The sequence below is a fragment of the Triturus cristatus genome, chromosome 7 (genome assembly GCF_964204655.1).
Source record: "Triturus cristatus chromosome 7, aTriCri1.1, whole genome shotgun sequence".
NCBI lineage: Eukaryota > Metazoa > Chordata > Amphibia > Caudata > Salamandridae > Triturus > Triturus cristatus.
This window is the reverse complement of record NC_140590.1, coordinates 1,718,505,352-1,718,521,866: the sequence shown is the minus strand read 5'-3', so window position 1 is coordinate 1,718,521,866 and position 16,515 is coordinate 1,718,505,352. Positions and strand designations below refer to the sequence as shown.

The following is a 16,515-nucleotide window of genomic DNA, read 5'->3' as shown; positions in this document are numbered from 1 at the left end:
ATGTCTCAGCAAAGCTCACAGCCAGTGCCTCAGATACTGTTGTTTTCTGGCTGTTTCTATGTTATGAAGATTAGGAAATAAAATGGAGCGCATGCGAAACACCTCTCTGGACATTGTATCTTCCCAATTTCCATGTGCCCCCTCCCCCCCCCCCTATAGACATCCAATTAGCAATCTACACTAATACCCTTTCTTCGGACACACAATTCTTTGTACACCGAATTCTTTGGGCCCATACACCAATCTAGCCCCCTCCATCAAATGTCGAAGTCCAGGCTTTCACCTGTCCCAAAACTGTCATCCAATTCTTTGGCTTTTCTCTCCCCACCCATCGCTTAGTGACTCTCTTCAGCCACTTCCTTTCAACTTAGGCCTTCTCTCAGGTAGCACCCAAAAAGGTAAGGCCACAGGGCCGGCTTTAGCTCTGGTGGTGCCCAGTGCGACAATGTTTTTTGGAACCCCCCCAATGGCCACCTCCGCCACATATGCCCTCCCTACCACCCTTTAACAGTCTACATAACCACTTTCTCAGATGCATTTAATACATTTTATAGCGTCACTCCTAAAAGTGAAGGGTGTCAGAGCACTTTATATAACACACACATTACACAGAGACTATCAATCATAATCAATAATAGGTGTGTGAATCAGTGTATAGGAAATGGGACATAAGACAGATGACAACAAGGGGTGGATTCACATGTCATCCATACATGTAGGTAGTTTAGTTGAAGAGTGCTTGGTCTGGAGAAGCACAAACTCTGAATATAAAATGTAACACAATGGATTGGGGCTCTCTTTAATAACAAGAACTGATTTTGTACCCACTGACCTGTTTACATTACTTTTACTTTGCGATCTGCATGGTACATGTTCTTTGCTGCAGGCATATTAACCCTCTGCGCTACCTTACCATGAATCAAAACTTCCACGAGTCAAACCGTCTATTAGACAAAACTCGGATCTGGCCAGGAAGAACATTAAACACAGAGTTTTCTTGACATTTTAATTGTTGACTGAAAATTGCGGGAGGCCAGGAAGGTTGCAGCAGGTGCTTTTGAGCACAATATAAACTAGCAAACAGGCGCCCCCTTGCAAAGTCATCACCTGGTGCAGTGGCACCGTTCGCACCGCCTTAGAGCCGGCCCTGTAAGGCCATCTGTAGGTCCACCACCAGCAGACGGGCTCATGCCCAGTGCTGATGATTGTAATGGTTCCATGAACTTTTCCGGTGCCCAGGGGCATGGGATTGTTTGATTTTCCATCCAAGATGACAGCATGAAGGTAAAAGCCAGCAGACAAAAAATGAATATCCCATTTACACAGCAATGGACGGAGTGACAAAAACCTTTCCCGCTCAATGCAAGGTTGATGGGAGAAATCACCAGGTATATCCTGTGAATGTTAAAGAAGGAACAGATCTTTCTTTTTAGCTGAAATTAAGACCCGCTTAGCCAGGTAGTGGTGAGGAAAGCAAGTGTTGACCTGTGGGGGTGTCTTTTACAGGCGTGCATCTTGTGCACCCTTTGGAACTCGGGAGGAGGTAGGAATTCTTGTTTAGTTGCTCAGGTGTAAAGGACATGTCCACCTTTTCCATCTTTTCTCTTGGCGCATGTCAGGTACATTAGTTGGTTGCTAGAGTCTCAAGTCTCTGATCTGATTGTGACTCAAGCTTGAGGATGTCTTGGTGGATAATTAAGCCGCATGGTGTGGTCTTTTAAAGAGGAGATTGTTGATTTAATGAAGGTAGGATCCAGCATCACAAGCCCCAAACGACCTCTAACATTTTTGTTGGGGTTGGTGTCTACTGACACGGCTTCGAGCTACCGGGCAAACCATCTGAAAAAATGTGGCTGTCTGTAAATTTCAGTCAAATATGGGATATAGCGGATTGAGGCAGTACCTCATTCAGGCATACAACACCAAAGAGGTAGGATGCTGTGTCTCTGGCATAAATGTTAAAAGGGAACATAAAGCATTGCTTCAGAATAGTAGCTGCGTCGATCTCACTCTGAGAAACCTCTGAACTGGGCTGTCAAGCGCAGTGCGGCCACGAGTTGCAGCAAAGGATGTAATTCAAGTGGTCAGCTTCCCAGGCCAGCACTAATCAGCGATGCCCCATGGATGCACAGAGGGCTGCAAAGTCAAAAAGAGGCCCACCCCAATGGCCAGAGCAGGGGAATTGTTGGATTCAGTCCCAAGTACATGAGAGCCATGGGACAGCAATGGGCTGAGGCCCCCTACTTTCCAAACAAAAGGTTTGTCTCTACTGGATCTGGTGTCCGCATGCATGGGGGCCCCACTAAGGAAGTGTGCTGGGTAGTGTGTGGGGACCGCGGCCTAGGGCCGATGGCCATCCACAGTGGCAGACATCTTTGTTGGTGCTAGCCTCCACTTTACTCATAGATTGTTTTACTTGAGATTTCTGCTGAGGCTTTGCCTAGAACCGGTCTTGCCATGTGCTTACCTGTGGAGCAGGAAGGAGTCGAGCAGTTGAAGGGGCGCACGCAAGACACTTCTATTTGGAACGAGCAATGCAAAAAGTGTAGATTCTTCTGAAAATAATTGTGTAATCATAGTTCCTTATGCTTCACATCTTGAGGGGTGAGTAAAATCTCACGGTTACAGTGTGATAGCAGTTGAAGAATGAACAGAAACAAATGAGAAACAGCAGGGTGGAGAATCTAAAGGGACAACGTGGCAGGAACAGCATTGATCCACACCATCATACTACTGCTCTCAGACGAAACAGGAAACACACAGCAACACAGAAACCAACCGGCAAATAGTCTGGCTTACCTTTTTTAATTACCGTTCCAAAGAAGTCCTTGGGGCTTTGTAGTGGGACCTGGAAGTACTTGGCGAGCCGCTTAAGGTCCTTGCCCATGTAGACACCTTTCTTAGGGACCATGGCTGGGGGCTGGTTTCCTGCTCGCAAAAAAATAGAATACGTAGTCAAAGGTGGGGTGGTCTTTATGTCACACAAATTATTACTGCTGTAATTTGGTAGATCACAACCTTGCCTAGGTGCATAGTGATCCTACGTCCATTCACCGGTCCCACTTAATAACCTATGATCTATCACAAGCTCCCATCTGTGGAGCGTACCTGACTCTTTCATGATACCGCCGAGGAAACCGGGGCGTAAGCGAATGTCCACATTCCAGGCACTGCGGTACCGGCACATCACCTGCAAGAGAAAATGTGCCCAGTCAGAGGAGGCTCACACAAGACTAGCCAGAACCCACGAAGAAGGCAAAGAAACCAGCCTAACAACAAAACCATAGAGCACGGAGTGGGCAAGACCCAATGACGAAATCATGCAGCATGGAGTGGACAGGGCCCATTGAAGTGCCCATGCAATGTGGGCTGGTGAAAAACCAATTAACTAGGTCCCTAGCCCAGACTTATAACAAATCCCAGAAGCAGAAGGTTCAATCTAGATTGGGCAAGAACCTATTACTGTAAAAGAAGCTCATCCTTCGTCACCAGATGACCTATTTGAGGGGGCATGAGGGGGTTACAGATCAAACAGTCTGAATAACGCGATTCCTCCTCGTGATCTAAAATAAGTCTGGGAATTGAACTCCGCTCCTTGAGTTCTCTGCACTACGCGTAACGCAGAGTTCCAAAAAATTAGCAGAGAGGAGTTTTTTTCCCGCGAGCGAGGAAAATCCACATCCTGGTGAGATTTTTCCTCATTCGTGATCGTCAACATCAAGTTGGCAAGCGTGAAAAATCAACCTCCAGGCTAGATTTCTCAATGCGGGTGGTCGCTTATGCTCGCGACCTCTCATATTGAGAAACTGTCCTTTCACATTGAGAAAGCTGCCACTCGAGTAACAATCTACTCGAGCAGCAGAAAGGAAGCAGGGCCCGCTTGCGCTGTGCAGGTTACCGTTGGCGAGGATTGTACAGTGCGGACAAGCACCTGGCACTGAAAATCACTGCGAATGGCATTTATCTAACGCACTGCGCCGCTTGCGGAGGTCCGCGTAGCGCTACGGAGTTTTTTTTGCACTTCGCGGAGTTCCACGTAGCACAACTCCACCCAGGCTTAATCTAAAAATCGAGCTATCCGCATTTAAAATAAGATAAACAATGCAGCAGCTAACAAAAACATTAAGTATGAGCTGTTAGGACTTTTCATAACTAGAACTATTATTTACTGAATGTTGCAGAGACAGACATCCTGCATTTGGGAAGTGGGCAGATCAGCGTCCACAGTGCAACTATATGGGGTAGAGGTAAATTTGGCTTGGTCAAGGCTGCTGCTTTAAATGGAGCCATGTTGTAGAAATGACAATGCAATATGTGGGAATGGGGCAAAGAGGATAACTGCAATGGAAAAGGATGATGCTTCAGGTTCCAATGTCATATAGCAGGATTTCCTCAATGTACATCTGGGTAATAGTTTAAAGAGAGGTGTAGTCGGACGCTTGCTAACGCAGCAGGGAGCTGTACCTATTGCAAATGCACTTCATGGGAAACTACTAGAATGTCGTAGGTCTTGGAAGGTATAGGTTACTTTAGCCATTCAGGTTGTAGTTCAGATTACAGAGGAGTTGTTGTGTAGCCCCCTATAGAAAATATACAAAATCTGCGCATTTAGATAACATACACTGTAGGATCGGTGTCAGAGGAACTCTGATCACCCCCACTAGGTATGTTAGCCTTTCTGTATCAGTTAGCTCACAGTGCCACTATAAACCCCTCTTACCAAGGAGAGAAAAAAATCTGGAAACCTCAGAACATGACAACCCTGATCCCTCAGGACCGTGGAAACAATGTACTACCTTTCGCTCAGTCACTCAGGCTTACTTAGTTTCTCTCAGAGAGATACACTGAATAAAACAAACCAGGCATTTTCAATAATCATTTATTGAACAGTTGTTATTCTGGTGTAGAATACATGTGTTGCAACAACCGCTAGACAGTATAGGATATATATGATTAACAGTAATATGAAAGTAAAAGGATGGTATAGTTCTACCACCTTACTAAAATCATGAATACATTCAAGTATATAAAACACATGATAAAAGGTGCATACTCCTACGATGCCTCCCAATCTAGATATACCTAAGTGTACCTAGCATGGGTGTAGGTGTTAAGCCAAGAATTCCTCTAGGATCTAGTCAACCCCATTAACTTAAGTGAGACTGTGGGACCCCGTCCTGGTCTCGAGCTGGACACCCCGCGAGGGATGTTAGACCACTGCGAGCTGGAGTGTCTGCATGCAGGAACCTCAGCATCTCTGGTCAGTGCGTCGGCCGGAAACCCTTGATCTCCTCTATCTCAGCAAGATGTGATGTATATATACCAATAGGTCTCCCCAGGGGTCCTACCTTGATGTGGTACTGTGTCGACCTAAGGATGAACTTTGTACATAGATTTTATACAGGAGATGGTAGTCCTGCTATACTTCCAAGAACCCTCATGCATAATGTATGAGATTTCGAACTAGAGGAAACCCACGCTCTGAATGCAGTCTAATATCTAGGTAAAAGGTCAGTCCCTGTACACCGTGACAAGTGTAATGTAGGGAGAGAATTTATATGAAGGGTAACGAGTTTACAGAGGCCTATATTATAGTACCTATATGGAATAGAACACCCACTCCTCTTCCAAATGGACAACATAGTTTTGAAATTCTACACATACCACTAGGTGTTCTAGATATATGTACGCAAATATAAAAAACGTTAGTTTGTTATTGTATTAAAAACATCAGTTTAAAAACGTTTTGTAAAAAATATTTACAAAAATTGTTACAAAGGGAAATTATTCAGAAATTGACAGATAGGCTATTGCTCTAATATGTACGTAGATATAGTCCGAACGACTACAAGATTTTTGAAAGCCATCTGCGCGTGAAAGGAATGTCAATTAAGATATAGACTATGTTTTCTGGGGTTTTTTTTGTTGTTTTTTTTTAAAGCTGAATTTCTTCCCAGCACAAGACGGGACAAATGAGTCAAATGTTTATGTGTCCAGGCTGGTAGACGCAACATTCTCGTTGCTTGCTTCCGCAGTTGGTGGTCCCTGTAACACCTCGCAGATTATGTCTATTTAGCACAGATGATTTACCGTAATGCCCACAGCCGGTGGTGGGGCAGCCTGTGCAGCCTGTGCGCCATCCAAGGCCTGGGTGTCAGAGGAGGAGCCGACGTCTGTACCAACAGGTGCTGATGTTACCTGCGGTGGCTCTAAGACTGCCAACATCAACATAGGAATACGCTAGGGACACTGCAAAACATGAGCCATTATGGGGTCCAGTAAAGCATCAACGTCCAGTAGCACACATGATGGGAGTGTCAGACAGAGATATAACACACATTCTTCTACGCAAAACAGGCATCGGTGGACAGGTAAGATGCAGTCCATCCAGACTGGTCTAAACGACAAGAACCAAGAAGCACTTTGTTCTCTCATGCGAGGTGCGCCTAGAAGTTGTTCCATGCGATCACGGTATTTTCTCTCCAGGAGTTCTGTTTCCATCTACTTGGTGACTGGGACGTCCATTGCGTAGCAGAAAAACGACAATCAGGATACCTGCTATTAGAAACAGGATCAGCGGCAGTCCTCCAAAAATGCTTCCCAACACGGAGTGCATAAAGCTTGGAATAACTCCAAGGACCGTCTGAAAGGTGCTTAACAGTCCAGAACCTACGTTCTTAAATAGGTGGACAATGCCTGTCGTTATCAGACATTTTAAAGATACGATTTACCATTTCTGCGAAATGGAAAAGGGCAGTTGGTATGTATAAGTGCCTGTATCTCTGCTGAAGACCGTGCTACTTGGAGATTAAAAGTTTCTCGAGCTGAGGTTAAGGGCACAGATTTCTGTGTAAGCATAGCTTTCATTCTGCTCAAAGTATCAAACCGTAATAATGAAATGTTTAATGAAGGCCAAAGAGGTGCCTCCCTGACTGTATGTCTTGGGGGGGAACAATACTTGCATACAGAAAGTAACCCTGGAACTTACAGTTACCAAATATGCAATGCCCGGAAGCATCCCACAGCAACCTTGATCGTTCAGCATCAAATAACTCCCATTCGAAAGTAGTTTGAATACTAGAGCTATCATAGCAGCTGGGGCACCTTCTAAGTGACAGGACAAATTTGCTATTGAACCCTTACAGGCCCCATGAAGCATTACATCCTGGCATATAAGTGATCTACTCAATGTATTCTCGGAGTTAGTACCGCTAAGAAACACTTCTTTTTCCCCACTCCGGCATTGAAATCTGTACGGCAATTTCCAAGATTCCTTGATGAATTCCTTACCCATTTCCTCAGATCTGCCTGCCTGCATTTGTTCTACGCAATAATGGAATTGAAAAGTTGTGACCGGGAGAGTTATGTGGCCATGGATTAACCATTTTGTGGATGGTGATTCTGCCACTGTAAATGTTATTCTGTCTAGTTTTTCAACGCGTAGCATTGTATACTTCGTGCCTCTCTGTACCATTTCTAGCAGTTTTTCTGTCAGATTGTACAGGGAAAACAGAGACGTGCTGTTTATAAAACGCCATGGCACATATCCTGAGTGCAAAGATTGCAGCGTCCAGCTTAACAACATAATAGAACGCCATTGAGATTGCCCCTGTTGTAGTATAGACAAGTCTTGTTCTAGTACATCAATAGCAGAAGATACAATATTGCCCAGTGAATATATCCTGGATGTGAAGGTTAACCCATTATCGACCACTGATAGAGCTTTCTCTAGCTTTAGATGATCGATTTCTCGTAATCTTTCTGTGGCCTCTTATTGAGATATTTTCCACATTTCATTATAGACAGCATATAAGAAACGTTTTTGCTGTGGTTTCCTAGGACCTAATAAAAATTCTCGCAGGTCCACAACCCCTGTGTGTAAGGATAAGTGTTGCTTCACCTGTGTGAGTGTTGAGGTTTGTAGCCAATCGAGGCATAACTTCCCAACACTGTATGATGTCACTACCCCTGGGTGTTGTCTTTGTACAGAACGTGGATCTGGCCTATTGATACTAAATCCTTCAGTTTTACCCAAGAATCTTTCTTGACACGTATTGGTGTCTGTGGGCCAAATCAACCATCCCTTCCAATCTGGGTCTGATCTATTGATTTGCCAGATGTCATCTATAGTAACCACTCTTTGTGATGTTGCATTCTCCTCAGTGTGTGATGGTGCTGGCACCCGAGGTGTATTCAGATCTTTATTCCTGGCTGCCAAAGAAAAGTTATTTGTACCACTGTTTCATTCAATAACATTATTTGTTGAGGATTGAGACATGCTCTAAATAGTGCCTTTGTTTCCTGGACCTGCCAGTCTCTAGTACCCTAGACTGATTTTAAGTCTATTGTGTCTTTCCATAGGTTGAACCCTTATTCTGACAACTGGGCAATAAAAGAAGCAGAATAGATCTGTTTGGAGTTTGTCAACATATTTGTCTGTGCTGGTGTAGGTGCAACCGTATAATAATATGAGGCTGGGTCTGACGTGTTAAACCCTGAAAAATATGTAAATTTTTGTAAAAATGGCTTTGAACTGCTTTTTGGCAGTGTTCCCATTGGTGATATGTGAAAACATTCCTAGGGTTTGGCAAATTTATGCAAAAAATTATGACCATAATGTTGAAAGCAATACATTTTCTCAAAGTCCGATGTGTCTTCTAACATTTCATTATTAGAAAAAGCAGCAGATTTCTCTAAATCATACAGCATATTATTTACAGTTTCATAGTCCCAATCATCGGAAAATGTACTTGAGGTAATGATATCACTCAATGATATTTTGAATAAATCAACCTTGTCCCATACTATACCATCAGGTATAGGAACTGCTGTAATGTTCACTGTTGACAGGCCTCTTCTTTCACTATGTGATGAGCGGTGCTGTTTCAGGATTACATTAACTTTTCATGCTGCTGTACTTTCTCGAAGATAAGTCCCATTATTAACAGGGGTGCGGAATTTTCAAAATAATCTACTTGTCCAAGGGATAAAATGCCAATGAGATGGGGGCGTGGCTTGACAGGCCAGTATGGCGGACGTGAATTAAGCAAGCTCCGACCAGCCCGCTATTGATCCTACAGATATCCCGCTTCCCCCAACATCTAACTGACTCTGGAGGAGTCTCTGCGGCGTGGGTCCACCATAGCTACTGCCTGATGTGAGCTGGCGGCGTGTCTGCAGGACTTTGCCGGAGCGATCGCACACGGAAGGCGGCGCGGCCTACCTGCGGAGACGGAGCCGGGGTATTGCGTGCTTCTGCCTGGTGACGTCGAGTGTTCCGTTTGATCTTGCCCGCGGGCAGAGTTGGCAGGTCTGGGGGGCCTGAGGACTGCAGGAGACAGCGGCGCAAGCAGGAGGATCGGCTGCCTTGAGGTGATGCTGGTGGTGGGGAGACCGGAGAACAAGGGGTGTAGCACGGCCGGAGTGGCGGCTATGCCCTAGTCTTCAGTAGGACAGAGCGCGCTTTGGTGGGGGAGCAGCAACGCAAGTGGGATTTGTATTTCCGCCCCCCTTGGGGACCGTAGCCTGGGATCGGCGGCACGATCGAGCCGTGGGGGGCTGCCAGACAGCGTGGATTGATCCTGAGCCCTCCCCCTTCTCACCGCTACAGAGTGCTGGTGGTGGCAGCCGGCACGACACTGGTCCCCTGCCTGTGGGGTTAGTGGAGTGCTTGGGACGCCCTGGGAGCACAGTGGATGGGCAGTGGCGGCCTTTGAGTCGGACTGCCCCATTACAGTGCTGCACAGGGGCTTGCATAGACTTGGGGCACGGCGGCCAGGTCGGGCCGCGCCAACGAGAAAGGTGGAGACGCACTGAGTGCAACGGCACGTGGTGGTCGTTAGAGGAGACCTGCTGAGACTGTCTCCCCTGTATGCACGGCTGTAGCAGACGGTCAATGGGATAAGGTGGCAGCGGGGGTTCGGCGGCGCAGTCGGGCCGTGAGGAGAGTGACTGAGGGCTCTGCTGCCCCGCTGGAAGATCACCAGCGTTGGTGGCCACCTGGACCTTGTAAGACCTCGAGGGAAGACATTTCGTGGGAGGCGAGTGGACCAAGGATGCTAAAATCTGAGCTGTTGGGTCATACGTCACGCTACTGCGGCAGGACTTGCACAATGGAGTGTCCCGGATCACTGAAACGGAGACCCGCGTCTCGGGAGTGGAAGATGAGGTCGCAATTTTAAAGCAGAAGATGGCAAATATGGAGACGGTGTAGAAGGGTCTGGCACTCCGCGTCGAGGATGCGGAAGCATGCTCCCGACACAATAACCTCCGATTTGTGGGCTTTCCGGAGGGCTGCGAAGAGGGCAACATGGAACGCTTCCTCACGCGGTGGCTAGAAAGCTGGCTTTCCCAAGAGGCTCTGTCACGGTACTTTGTCGTGGAGCGGGCCCACAGAGCTCTTGTGCAGAAACCACCGCCGGGGGCTCGCCCGCGACCAGTCATAGCAAAACATCTGAACTATCATGACCGAGATGCTATACTGAAACAGGCCCGGGCAAACGAACCACTGCTCTTTGATAATGTGCGCATACCTATTTTCCCTGACTACACGTGGCTCGTGCAACAACAGCGCCAATCGTTTATGGCCGCGAAGGCTCGCCTACGAGAGCTCAAGCTACAGTACACCCTCCTGTTCCCTGCTTGCTTGCCGGTGGCATACCAATCCCGCACCCATTTCGTCGACACTCCGGAGGAGGTTTTCCGCTGGACAGATAAAACAGTACGAGTGTGAGCGCACACGCCGCCCGGGAGGGAATTGGACCCTTCTTCCAGTGAGGTAGCCTGGAGGGGTTCCCCGAGACAGCAGAGGAAGGACAATAGACGGTCGCGATCCCGGAGGCGTTCCTTGTCGTGCGGGGCCACCTCTTGGGGGGCCCCACTTCTGGGCACCAGGTGTCGAAACCCTGATGACCGAGGTGGACATAGTGCTGCGGAGCTCCATCTGGCTCACCATGTACTCTGGCACGTACTGGTCGGGGGGATCTGAATGGGGGCTGGAACTGTGCCAGTCTGGGACTGGTTAGGGCCATGCCCAAGGACTATGGGCTGTAAGTTGGGGATACATTGGTTGGGGTGGTTCCTGCTTCCCTGTTGGGGTTCGGGGGCTAGCCCCGCCGCAACAGATGCTTCAATGTTTTTGAGGTATGGGGTGGGGGGTTTGTTGGGGGGGGGGGGGGAGTTTGTTGAAGTTCCGAGTCACACTTCCGCATGGGGTCCGCCATTTTATTTACGCGCGCCATCACGGTCTGCCCACACTACTGCATGACACTTCCCTTCCCTATGACTAGCGGTATAACTAGAGAACAGGTGACCCCCGGTGTCCTTCGCATTAATAGCTGGAACGTGCGCGAGGCCTTAGACAAAATCAAATGAGGGGCTGTACTGCACCAGGCGAAGAGGGCCAGAGCTGACAGCCTCATGCTGCAGGAGACTCATCTTATGGGGACGAAGGCGCTCTGCTTACAGAGATATGGATTTCAGCAAGTTTTCCTTGCAGGGTTTGTGAGGGGCTCCAGGGGGGTGGCGATCCTAGTTCATCGTAGGGTCCCCTATGTACACGAACAGCAGTGGACCAATACACAGGAACGGTACCTGTTCATCCGGGGTAAAATTGGGGAAGATCCCCTGGTGCTAGGATGTGTATATGCCCCCCCACCCTGCAGTGGACTCTCGTGGAGCGGCTATATGCCATATTTGGGCGGATATGCCGGATGTGCTCTCCGTGGTGGGGAGGGACTGGAATGATGTTATGGAACTAGCTAGGGACAGGAGTGGAGCTGGAGGTGGCTTAGAGAGTGGTCATCCCACGAAATTACACTCGCTAGTGACAGGTCTAGACTGGGTGGATGTGTGGAGGCGTGTCCATGGGGATAGACGAGAGTTAAAATCCTTCTCCAGGCTCGATTATCTCTTTATTCCCAGAGTGATGATTAGTAGGGTAGCGGTGGCTGAGATTCTGCCTCGAGGCCTCTCAGATCACTCCCCAGTGTCTCTTGAGCTATATCTGGGTAGGGGGTGACAACCCTTTAGATGGCGCCTCTCGGTATGGCACCTACAGAATGAAGAATATGATATAAATATGAGAGAGGCAGTCGACCAATACCTAACCTTAAATATGGGGTCAGTACCTGGTGCTGCGACGCTCTGGAAGGCCCTGAAGCCTACCATGCGTGGCGTAGATATCTCCTGTTGTGGGGCGGCTCGTAGGAAGCGTAAAGAGGAATTGATTCGGGCGGAGGCCGAAATAGAGGCGCTCTACCGCAAGGCACGGGAGGGGGGAGATGACCGATACGCGAGACAACTTCTTCTGGCCCAACAGTCCTGCGCCACCCTTCTGATGGAGGAGGCTCGCCAAGTGTGGTTAGCGACACGAAGCAGGGTCTACCAATGGGGGGACAAGTCTGGCAAGCTGCTCCATCGGCTCTGTCAGGGCACCTTTCACTCTCAGGCCCTTCCAGGGCTTCGGGACAGGGCGGGAATGCCGATTGTTGACCCCGCGGTGCAGAGATCTTCGCTGCATATTACGCTGATCTGTATGCCCCCCGGGAGTGTTTGCCAGCCTGCACTATAGATAAATTCCTAGATGACTGAAAGGAAGACAGCAACAGGTATTGTAAGCAGCTCCTTTAATTACGACCAGCATCACAGTCAACCCGGCAGCAACTGCCGTCATTATCCATTCCGCGTTCCATGCAAGGAACATTGGTAACATAATGCCACGAGGACAAAGACAGACTAGCTCCCAACACACCCCCCTCCCTTCACTTGAAAACACCACCCCCTAACATTACATAAACAATTGCTAAAACCCATCCAGAAAATACTGCCCCCCCACCACATACGTAAATACTATCACCCACCCATACATGAAGATAACAAAACTAATCACAAAATAAGGGGGATCTAAAATCTAATATAATCCTGAAATTTGTGGGAGGGGACCTATTTCTTAAAAGACTTTGTCGGGGAACAACGTTATTGCCAGGTGCAGAATTCACCGGAATAGTAACCCCAGTAGGCAGAGTCACACAAGGGGTGCTAACACCAAATTTGTTTTTCACAAACTCCACTTTTGACTTAGGCACCACCGAGACAGCAGACTTGTTCCAAACTTTCCCATTTTCCAGCACAACAACATGATCTCTGACCTCACTGACTTTAACAGGAGCAGAAAACAGAGAAAAACCCTTGCGAACAAGCACAGGTTTCTTAATCCTTACCCAGTCTCCTTGGCACACCGGAGATACTTTGGCACGATCAGATGCATACTTGGCTTGAACCGCAGCTCTGACGTCTGCCACCTTCCCTAATTTTTGTAAATCCATCTCCTTCCTTAACATCCAGTCTTTATTCAGTTTGGAACCTGCTACTCTACCTCTTAGCAAAGTGAAGGGAGACATTCCAGTACTAGAGTGAGGAGTAGTTCTCATTGCCTATAGCATGTCAGAGATTGCTACCTTCCAGTGAAAACCATTAATGGAGGCCAACTGTAATTGGTCCTTGATCACACGGTTAAGGCGTTCAACTAGACCGTTACTACAAGGATGATAAAGAGAGGTGAGAATATGTTTGATGCCATGCGTTTTGAGAAAATCCTGCATCTCAGCAGACACCAGCTGAGTGCCGTTGTCAGTTACCAATTCCTCCGGGAATCCCTCCCGAAGAAAAACTTCTTTGAAAAAATGGATAATAGTAGCGGAATTGATTCCATCCACAAACCTAACTTCTGGCCATTTAGACATATAAGTCAATTAAAACCAAAGCATACTTAGGAGAACTCCCAAGGCCACTGAATGGACCTGCCACATCAAAAGCTAATTTACACCAAGGTGATTCTTTGACAGGAATGGGACTGATAGAAGATGGACAGGTCACTTGAGTTTTGTCGCTCAATACGCACGCACAACAATCACAAACACAGTGTTCAATGGACCTATCAACACCGGCCACCAAAAGTCTTCCCTTACCCTCCGCTTCATGGCACGAATGCCTAAATGACCTTCGTGGGCTAAATCCAAAACCTTTTTACGTAGCGATAAGGGAACGACCAGTAATCCACCCCTGTGCAAAATTCCATCAACCAGGGACAACTCATCACTGACCCTCCTGAAAGGAATTAACTCGGAAGGAAGAACAGTACTATTGGCCCAGCCCTGAGCTACAAAATGTATCACCTTACTAATCTCAACATCCTCAGAGATGGCAAGCTTCCAATCAACTTCAGATAAGGCGGCTCCAGTATTAGCAATAGTGCTGACAGCACACACCATTTCTAAATAATCACTTTCAGGTTCGAAAACATTCTCAGTAAGAGGCAAACTTGATAAGCAATCAGCCACACAATTATTTACACAAGCCACATACTCTAGACGGTAATTAAATTCGTTGAGTCTGTACTGCCATTTGGCAATGCGATACGTGGCCCTTCCACCACCCTTGGTGGTAAAAAGATCCACCAAATGTTTGTGGTCAGTCCTGAGAACACTGACCTAACCCCCAAAGCAATGTCTGACGAGGTGCGCGACCAACGGGTTCCCAAGCGAGTTCTTCAAGCGATACAATATGCAGCTGGCCCCTCACTATCGAGCGGTGGTTGAGGAGGCCCGGGAGCACGGTTTGCTTCCCCCAGATTGGCGACATGCAGAGGTGGTGGTGTTCCTCAATCCCGGTCGGCCCCCGGAACAGCAAACCTCATATCGCCCTCCTGAATGTGGAGGCCAAAATACTGGCCAAAGAGCTGGCCAATCGCTTTTTGCCTTATATTTCGACCCTCATACATCCCGACCAGGTGGGCTTCATGCCCCAGAGGGCGACTAGGCACAATATAAGACGGGCAAACATAGCAGTGGCGGCGGCTCGGCAGACGGAGGTGCCAGCGGCACTCCTCTTAGCTGACATGGACAGGGCATTTGATTCCCTTAGTTGGGTATATCTCTTTGCACTACTGCGCAGACTTAACCTTGGCCCGCGCTTCCTCTCCTATCTCATGCTCCTCTATACAGATCTTACGGCTGCGGTACGGATGGCTGGTGCGATTTCCTCCACATTCTCGATCCAAAGGGGCACCCGGCAGGGATGCCCTTTATCTCCATACCTATGCGCCCTGGCCATGGAGCTGTTGGCGGCATGGGTGCGGATCGACGCGCAAGTTCGGGGACTCGAGTGGGCCCCGGGTCTGTCTGACAGGATTGCGCTTTATGCAGACTATGTTATGTTTTTTCTTACAGACCTGGACAGGACGGGGCCGCGCTTCTTGCGGATCATGCAGATCTTTGGCGAGACCTCGGGACTCCATATGAACCCCCGCAACTCTAAACTGTGGGTTCTGGGAGACCGATCGAGAGTGGGTGATTGGGCAAATACGATCCAGCTGGTAGCTGGGGGTCTGAAATATCTGGGGGTATTCCTTACAGACATGCCAGCTATTGTCTGGGAGCGGAACCTGGCCCCAATGTGGGAGCGAGTTCGTACAGACCTCAAATCTTGGGCGCGCATGCCCTTGACATTGTATGGCCGATCAGCAATTTTCAAGATGGCAGCGCTTCCGCGGCTGCTCTACCAACTGCAGAATCACCCATACCCGATCCCAGCTAGATGGTTTAAACTCTGTGCTTGGACAGTTTCTGTGGGAGGAGGGCAGCGTCCGCGTGGCTCTGCGAACATTATTCTTATCCACCTACTGTGGAGGACTTGCATCCTCAGATATCCTCTCATACTACCAGGCTTCACACCTACTTGTCCACAATGACTGGTGGTATGGGGATAGGGGAGACCCAGCTTATGCCTTGGAGCGGCGACTCATGGGGTCCAACACGCTTCATACCATCTTGTACTCGGCGCAGCTACGGAGTGGAATGCCGTCGGCCACACGGATGGTATTTGCAATATGGAAACAGGCGCTGCGCCGCATGGGTTGGTGGAATACCCTAACTAGGGAGACTCCCCTCTGGAATAATGGGCGCCTGCCTGAGCTGGTGGCGTTACAGGGGTTTCGGGGATGGGACGATATAGGTATCTCAACTCTGGGAGATGTGGTTAAAGGCGCGACACTCAAATCTTTTCGGGACCTACAAAGGGAATTTTGTATGCCTCAATCACAGTTTTATAGATACCTCCAGCTTCGACATGCGCTGTCTCCTATCTTGGAAGGGTTGGCATCTCTCCCTGAGTTCAGTCAGCTGCAGGCGAAGGTCTTTATGGGGGACCTAGAGACCAAAAGCTTTTCCAAGATTTACCAATCCCTGGTCACACACTGTTCTACCCCACTTCAGAAGCTGCGTGGGGACTGGGAGAAAGATGTGGGCACATTGGAGGAGGAAGACTGGAGGGAGGCCCTGGCAGCTCCACGAGGGGCGGCTATAGCGATGCGCCTTGCCTCATCCAATTTAAGTACTTACACAGGGTCTATTTTACCCGGGCTCAAATTTACAGGGCGGGATTGGTTGCCTCCCCGGAGTGTCTTCGATGTGGTCGGGAGGAAGGTATATTCATACACACAGTCTGGCAGTGCCTCTC

General features: G+C 48.4%; 1 protein-coding gene across 2 annotated transcripts in view; it reads right to left on the bottom strand.

Annotated features, from left to right (window-relative positions):
- The window catches only part of GSTK1 (glutathione S-transferase kappa 1), a 117,724-nt gene that overhangs the window by 73,443 nt on the left and 27,766 nt on the right, over positions 1-16,515 (bottom strand). For both annotated transcript variants that reach the window (XM_085619948.1, XM_085619949.1), the window contains exons 2-3: positions 3,109-3,190; positions 2,800-2,928 (exon numbers count right to left, since the gene is read on the bottom strand). In XM_085619948.1, coding sequence (XP_085476074.1) covers positions 2,800-2,928; positions 3,109-3,190 — 211 coding nt within the window. The remainder of the gene's footprint in view (positions 1-2,799; positions 2,929-3,108; positions 3,191-16,515) is intronic.